Raw genomic sequence first — 8,322 nt, forward strand, 5'->3', positions numbered from 1 at the left:
TCTCTGCTGCATGGGATCTGCCTGGAGCCTTATCAGAGGCTCAGGTTGTCAATCTCATCGGGGGCGGTTCCGAAGGACTCGGAGGCTGGAGGAAGATGAGCTTTATCAGCTTGGTCGAACACAGATCCCGACAGGAGGCAGGGAGATACAGAAAGCCTCCGGCGCTTCTGAGGAGCAGCGTCTAGTCCAGTGGTGGTGAAAGCCACACCTCCAGTGGAGTAGAGGGGGAAAGGCCAAGCGAGGGGAGGGTTTGAAGATGCTACTGAGAGCCCAAGCGCCTCACCTAGTCCGGCTGACCAGGAGGCAGACACGCTGTTTCCGTCACCCAGCTTACGCAGAGGGGTGAAACATAAGGAGGTTTGGGGTGTCTAAGTTCTTACGTTGGGGAAGAAACCGGAAGGGGCCACTCCCGGAGTCTGCAAGTGACTAAAACAGATGTGAACTTTGTGGTTCTGCACTGTAAATAGTTTGCACCAAATAAATCCTGTTAAAGACACGTCGGAGTCCTGCCTGGTTACTCACGAGCAACCACCACCAGCACCTGACAACTATAAAATATAAACCGCTCGTTAATTCTTGTCTGTGAAGTTACCGAAGCAAGGGGAGGACTCTCCACGCCTGACACAGCGCGGCTTCTCATGGACGCACCATTCAGTCGGCAAATGGTGTTCCAACAAGCCGGCAGCCTTCCCAGCACGTTGCAAAGAGGAGAACGCTATGTGGTATGTTGTTGTTGTTTAGTCATTTAGTCGTGTCCGATTCTTCGTGACCCCATGGACCAGAGCACGCCAGGCACTCCTGTCTTCCACTGCCTCCCGCAGTTTGGTCAGAATCATGTTGGTCTCTTCGAGAACACTGTCCAACCATCTCGTCCCCTTTGCCTTGTGCCCTCCATCTTTCCCAACATCAGGGTCTTTTCCAGGGAGTCTTCTCCTCCTATGAGGTGGCCAAAGTATTGGAGCCTCAGCTTCAGGATCTGTCCTTCCAGTGAGCACTCAGGGCTGATTTCCTTCAGAATGGATCGGTTTGATCTTCTTGCAGTCCATGGGACTCTCAAGAGTCTTCTCCAGCACCATAATTCAAAAGCATCAATTCTTCGGCCTTGCCGTGGTGAAGGGGCTTGAATAACTCAGAGAAGCTATGAGCTATGCCATGCAGGGCCACCCAAGATGGACAGGTCATAGTGGAGAGTTTTGACCAAACGATATCCACCTGGAGCAGGAACTGGCAAGCCACTCCAGTATCCCTGCCAAGAAAACTCCATGGACAAAGACAACAGGCATATGTGGTATAGGAGCTTTATTGACACAACTCAGCCCTCAGTCACCTCTCAGAGGTGCGAGTCGCCCATCTTACCCTCCTTGCCCAGGCCAACAACCCTTGAAGGAAGCCTGGGCAAAAGCGGGTTGCGTGTGGACATGGTCTCCCTTCCCCGGAAGGGACTCCCCTCAGGATCATTTGCGCTTTCCTGGAGAACACCATTCTGGGTCAAAGAAGTGCTGGGCCAGCCATTCTCTGGTCCTCTTGGCTTTGCAGCGGGGACACGGTTCCTCGGGCATCCAGGGCACTCGCCTGGGGCTCCTCTGCCTCACCGCCATCTTCCTCCCTTTCGTGCTCGAGGCGCTGCCGTCTGTATCACCTGTCTGGCTGCCTTTCCACGAGGACACCTGCGATTCCGAGGTGCCCACGGAGTCGCTGTCGCAGAAGGTTTGCTGGCTGAGCTTGGAGAGGCGCTCCTTTGTCTCCTTCCTGGGAGGAGGAGAGCTGGGGGACGCCTCCTCCTCAGTGACGTCCCTGTCACACTCTCCTGTAAACAGCTTCCTCAGGCACCCCAGGATGCCGCACGCACTGTCTTGACACCTGTCGGTGGGGTCCTGGCAACCTAGCAGGCATCAGGTGAGAGAGAGAGAGAGAGAGAGAGAGAGAGAGAGAGAGAGAGAGAGAGAGAGAGAGAGAGAGAGAGAGATATGAGGGGGTTATTTCTGCGGTGGGTGGAGAAATAGCGAGGCTGCCATCCACTTTCGCCTGAGCTCAGTGGTTCTCAAAGAGCATCGCAACCATGCTGCCATACCCTCCAACGTATCTCCAATGAAAAGAGGGACATCCTATATATTTACACAAAGGCATCCATTTACAACATACCATGTTATTATTTGTGGGGCAAAAATTGTTAAGAAAAATTATAGCCCCAAAGGGGGGATATCGTGATAGGAATTTAGAGGTCTTAGATATATGGTAATGTTCATAACCGCACGTACATAGATCAGCCCAGGAAGACCGACCTGAAGCCATTTTGATTCCTAAACTGAGCAAATGTTTTCTCTGCAAGGTCAAAGTGGAAAAGCCTCCCCATTGACTTTCCCTTCACAAATCCTGTCTTAAGGGTATGTCTGTGTTTGAATAGGGTGTGAGGCTGTGACCTGGCCCAGGAACTAAGTATTTATCGCTACAAAAGACTGGCCAGGCTCCCCAGGAAATCCAATCAAGTAACCTGCCAGACAGGAGATAAACAACAACAGGAGAAAAACAATATTCAAATTTCTGTTTTAGACCGCCTTTTCTGTGATATGCGTGTGATGTATCTGAGGGGTGGTCTTAGGTTACGCCCCTTCTGTGATGTATGTATGATGTTTCTGGGGGTGGTCTTGATCTACAGGGTGGCAATTTCAAAAGTCTATATAAGGCCTTGTGCGCCATTGTTCTGGGTTCTTCCTCCTTTCCTGCGTGTGAGGGGAGCACTCTGTTGCAACAGTTCAATAAAGATCAAGCTTACTAGCTCCTTTGCTTCTCAATATTCTCTGGTTGGCCTCTGTTATTCTCTCCTACCAATAAGGAACCTATGTAAGGACTCTATATGGGCTCTTGGATACCCCATAAGGGAAAAGGGCATTTTTTCTTTACAACACTAGCAGGCATCAGGTGAGAGAGAGAGAGAGAGGGGGGGAGGGGGTTATTTTTGTGGTGGAGAAATAGCAAGCTTGCCATCCACTTTCGCCTGAGCTCAGTGGCTCTCAAAGAGCATCGCGACCATGCTTCCATACCCTCCAACGTATCTCCAATGAAAAGAGGGACATCCTATTCCGTGCCCTCCTCCATTTCTCCGGTGAAAACAGGGACACCCCAGCGGGGGACGTTCCGGGATCAAAATAGAAACTGGTTCAATCAATCGACCGGTTGGACATCCCTAAAATAACTCTAAAACGTCAAACAACTTTGGCCTAAACTAAAAAAAAGTTCTAGAATTTTGGCAAAAAAATAAAAAACAAATCGGAACAGCTTTGCCCCCAAAAAAGTTCAACAACTTTTCTGTCTGGATATGGCAACCCCAGTTTAATCCGCCTATTAAATAGATCACTGTTTTGTACTTGATCCCTTGCCTATTATAAATTCACTGGGTGACAGTGGAGAGCGACGCTCTCTCAGTCATTGCCTCACAACTTGATCTATTCTTATTTAATATATTTCTTACAGCTTACACACCATTTGATGGTAAAAAAAAAAACGACCCTTAAAGCAGGTTACAAAAGAACAAAGCAATAATGGGTTAAAAGGATTATTTTGAACATTCAAGATAGGATTCTGTGATTCTGGGATGTCCTGCTTAAAACGGGACAGCTGGGTATGTGGCAATCGTCTCCTCCAAAGCAAACAGCAGGTTGTTTTTAAACTCTGAGTTCCTGCTTGATTTTTGCTTAATAAGAAATGCTTTCTTTTTTTTTGCAGCAAATGAATTAAATTTTACCTTTCGTATATCTAACCTTCTTGCATGGCTGAATTCCACCACCGCATTTCGGGACGATCTGTTCTCGGAAAATATGGGAAAGAATTCCATTTAGAACCCAATGCATATGATTGGGGCTAAGTTTACATGCACACCAAGCCATTTGTAGCACAAATACACAGCTTTTCTCAAAATGGAACCGTTTGTGCTTGTCCTCAATGTGCCGCTTTCAGTCTAGAATCATTCCATTCCCAAAGGGTTAGGCTTTACACCTCAGCCACCCCCTTCTATAGCCCCCGGACAGCTTGCTCCAATCCAAAATCCCTTTTAAAGGGAGGTGGGAGGTGCTTCATGTTGGAGTTGTAGCAAACCATGGTGCCTTAAGCCAGGGTTTCCCAAACTTGGGTCTCCAGCTGTTTTTGGACTACAGTTCCCATCATCCCTGACCACTGGTCCTGCTAGCTAGGGATGATGGGAGTTGTAGTCCAAAAACAGCCAGAGACCCAAGTTTGGGAAACACTGCCTTAAGCAAATGGTTTTTGCTTCGCAAAGCTACCATTTCCAGGAATCTTTGGGATAAGGCATCTCCCATTCTTCAGCCCGGTCACTGAGGTGCAGCTCTGAGGGCCTTCTGGCAGTTCCCTCACTGCGAGAAGCCAAGTTACAGGGAACCAGGCAGAGGGCCTTCTCAGTGGTAGCACCTGCCCTGTGGAATGCCCTCCCTCCAGATGTCAAGGAGATAAAGAACTACGTGACTTTTAGAAGACATCTGAAGGCAGCTCTGCATCAGGCGGTTTTTTATGTATTTTTAATCTTTGTTGGAAGCCGCCCAGAGTGGCTGGGAAACCCAGCCAGATGGGCGGGGTACGAATAATAAATTATTATTATTATTATTATTATTATTATTATTATTATTATTAAATGTTTGATGTTTTTATATGTCCTGGAAGCCGCCCAGAGTGGCTGGGGAAACCCGGCCAGATGTGCGGGGTGTAAAAAAAAATATTATTATTATTATTATTATTATTATTACGTGCTTTATTTGTGCAATGAATAGATGCTTTGAATACTCAGTTTTATCTGCTGGCTGTTATGGTGGTAATCGTTTGCTGTCGCTGGATCTGCTCTCCGTATGTGTTGGCATATATGTGTGTTTTGGCATGATGTTTTCATTGTTCGTGCCATCCTCTGCCAGGCCCCTCAGATATTTTGGGGTACAGCTCCCATCAGACTCAGCCAGCACATGTCTTGCTGTTTTTAATCATCAGCTGGTTTGGAGTCTGCTGAACCTTTACCTTTACCTAAAAGTTCTGGACATCCAGCTGGCCGCTGTTGGAAGTTAAAGGCTCAACAAGACAGCGCTTTGGGCTCCCCTTCTGTCCTCCAGCCGCACACAAGAGGAATACGGCTAATAAAAGACTATTACCCAGTCTGCACCAATGTAGATGATCCTTATAGCAGCCACAGCCAGGCAGTAATAAAGCAAGATTTCTCCCAGGGCCCAGCAGACATCGTCTTCCTCGGGTATCTCCTCCTCGCACTCAAATTCCTCCAGGGAGCCGGTCTCGACAGGGTCTCTGGTACGTGAATAAACCCACCACAGGAATGGGAAAGGGAATGCCATGGACCGCGAGGGGCCAAAATGTCAGGCGAGGAAGCGAAGAGTCTGAAGAGGCAGCGGCAACATGGTACCCTGGCAACTGATTGTTGACAGGAGTTTGCCTCACAAGCCGTGGGCCAGGACCCAACAGAACCTTTTTCTCGCATCGTTCTCAGAACCGTGGCGATAGGAAATGGGAGAAGGGTGCCGCTGCCCTGGACCATTTCTGTTAGCGCGCCATCAATATAATAATAATAATAATAATAATTTATTTATACCCCACCCATCTGGCTGAGTTTTCCCAGCCACTCCCAATCAAGTGTTAAAAACAATACAGCATTAAATACAGTGGTACCTCAGGTTAAGTACTTAATTCGTTCAGGAGGTCCTTTCTTAACCTGCAACTGTTCTTAACCTGAAGCACCACTTTAGCCTATGGGGCCTCCTGCTGCTGCCGCGCCACCGCAGCACGATTTCTGTTCTCATCCTGAAGCAAAGTTCTTAACCCGAGGTACTATTTCTGGGTTAGCGGAGTCTGTAACCTGAAGCGTCTGTAACCCGAGCTACCACTGTATTAAAAACTTCCCTAAGCAGGGCTGCCTTCAGATGTCTTTTAGAGATAAGATAGCTGCTTATTTCCTTCACATTTGACGGGAGGGCGTTCCACAGGGCGGGCGCCACCACCGAGAAGGCCCTCTTTCTGGTTCCCTGTAACCTCACTCCGCGCAATGAGGGAACCGCCAGAAGGCCCTCGGAGCTGGACCTCGGTGTCCGGGCAGAACGATGGGGGTGGAGACGCTTCTTCAGGTATACTGGGCTATTTAGGTCTTTCAAGGTCAGCACCAACACTTTGAATTGTGCTCGGAAACGTACTGGAAGCCAATGCAGATCTCTCAGGACCGGTGTTATGTGGTTTCGGCTGCCGCCCCCAGTCACCAGTCTAGCTGCCACATTCTGGATTAATTGCAGTTTCCGGGTCACCTTCAAAGGTAGCCCCACGTAGAGCGCATTGCAGTAGTCCAAGCGGGAGATAACCAGAGCATGCACCACTCTGGCAAGGCAGTCCGCGGCCAGGTAGGGTCTCATCCTGCATACCAGATGGACCTGGTAGACAGCTGCCCTGGACACAGAATTAACCTGCGCCTCCATGGACAGCGGTGAGTCCAGAATGACTCCCAGGCTGCGCACCTGGTCCTTCAGGGGCACAGTTCCCCCATTCAGGACCAGGGAGTCCCCCACACCCACCCGCCTCCTGTCCCCCCAAAACAGTACTTCTGTCTTGTCAGGATTCAACCTCAATCTGTTTGCCGTCATCCATCCTCCAACTGCCTCCAGGCACTCACAGGCTCGGGGAGCTCTTCAGATGTTGTTGGGCCCCCAAGTTCTAGCATGGCACGCGGTTAAGAATGATGGGAACCTTTTGTTTCTGTAAAATTAATGAATGTTAGAAGGATGCTGGAATGAATCTAAGTGGTTTTAGCAATAATGTCATTAAGGGGTATGTAAAAATGGATTGTCAACAGGCGAAAAAGCAAAGTCATTATATATTAAGATAAAATTTCAAGATAAAAGCAAAAAGGGTAAGAACTTGCTGAAACAACTATTGAACTAGAATACAAAAAGGGAGGTGTGAGGAGGTCAGGGAAACAAGCAAATGAAAGACAAGATATTGAAAGACTGATTTGTTTTTAATTGCTTTTTATTTTTCCTGTGTTTTCTTTTTTCTTTTCTTCTTTTTTCGCCTTTTTATTTTTGTAATTTCTTTGAAACTTTAATAAATATTACTATATAAAAAAAAATGACGGGGACCTTTTACCATATGTGGTGGGAATGTAGAGAAGTTAAAAAACTTTTGGGAAATGATATATAATGAATTGAAAAAAATGTTTAAATTGACATTTGTCAAAAACAAAACAAAACACAACCAGAAGCATTTTTGCTAGGGATTGTAGGACAAGACCTGCCAAGAAAAATAAGCTCTTTATTTATGTATGCGACAACAGCGGCAAGAGACTTGATGGCACAAGGTTGGAAGAATGAGAAAATCCCAATGAAAGAACAGCGGCAAGAAAAATTGATGAGTTATGCAGAACTGGCCAAATTGACATACAAACTGCGTGAAAAGGACAACTGTGACTTCAAGGAAGAATGGGAACTTTTTGCAAACGATCTCAAAAGACAACAAAATGAACTGGGCTCTTTGGCAGGTTTTGAATAAACATTCACAAATTTATTCATTGAACATATAATAGATGCAGCAAGGATATGTACCATTTTATAACATGCAGAGAACAAGATATGTAAAAAAAATCAGGGAGGGGAACTGAGGAAAGTCCTTGGTGGGGGGGGAGAGGGTTGGGGAGGAATAAAGGGGGGGGGAATAATGTAACTGATTATGAGGATTGATAGATTGCTACACTGAAATTGGTTAATAAAAATACTTTAAAAAAAAAAGAATGATGGGAGCAACCACAAGAGATTCCTGCATTTTCAGGGGGTTGTGGTCAGTCGGTGGAGTAGACGGGAACAATATTAAAGAATACAAAACTGCAAAAAAGGACAGTATAAACAGTACAATGAGAATGATTGGAAGACTCGTTTTGTCAGAAGTCTTTTTTATTTAAGTGTTTATTTAAGTATTAATTAGGAAGATTAAGGTTTTTTTATGCACTTAAATCTGCTTTTTCTTTCTTTTTTCTGTATTTTCTTCTTTTCTTAAATTTTCTTTTTGTAGTATGAGACTGTAAATTCTTTGCATATGTGTGTAATTTAAATTAATAAAGATTTATTTATTTTTTTTAAAAGTGATAATAATATAATGAGAGGCGCCTAGAGAGAACTTTGCTCCGCCTCAGCGGTTTCTCCCGCCAAAACTGGAAAGCGACCGACCGAGGGAGGGGAGGGGCCACGTCGTGACGAGAAAGAGGGCGGGGAGGGAAACAGATGCGACCCAATCGGAGCCGAGCGCGAGAGCAACCGCCAACCGTCGCCTTCACCCTTC

General features: G+C 46.6%; 1 protein-coding gene across 1 annotated transcript; it reads right to left on the reverse strand.

The window, feature by feature from the left end:
- Positions 1 to 1,284: 1,284 nt before the first annotated feature.
- On the reverse strand, positions 1,285 to 5,477 carry SSMEM1 (serine rich single-pass membrane protein 1). Its single transcript, XM_081928810.1, has 3 exons — positions 5,148 to 5,477; positions 3,743 to 3,800; positions 1,285 to 1,882 (listed from the first exon to the last, which is right to left on the reverse strand). Exons 1-3 carry the CDS (start codon positions 5,343 to 5,345, stop codon positions 1,455 to 1,457), a joined length of 684 nt encoding a protein of 227 aa, XP_081784936.1. The 5' UTR covers positions 5,346 to 5,477; the 3' UTR covers positions 1,285 to 1,454.
- Between the last annotated feature and the right edge of the window lie 2,845 nt (positions 5,478 to 8,322).

Source organism: Podarcis melisellensis (genome assembly GCF_964234715.1).
Source record: "Podarcis melisellensis genome assembly, chromosome: 10".
NCBI classification, from domain to species: domain Eukaryota; kingdom Metazoa; phylum Chordata; class Lepidosauria; order Squamata; family Lacertidae; genus Podarcis; species Podarcis melisellensis.

Bases quoted from the DNA above. Each gene is read 5' to 3' on its own strand.
- SSMEM1 (XM_081928810.1), bottom strand. From the start codon at position 5,345: ATGGCATTCCCTTTCCCATTCCTGTGGTGGGTTTATTCACGTACCAGA. The intron at 3,801-5,147 runs GTAATAGTCTTT...TTCCGAGAACAG, and splicing joins TCTACATTGGTGCAGACTGG to ATCGTCCCGAAATGCGGTGG. The intron at 1,883-3,742 runs GTAAAATTTAAT...GATGCCTGCTAG, and splicing joins GAAGGTTAGATATACGAAAG to GTTGCCAGGACCCCACCGAC.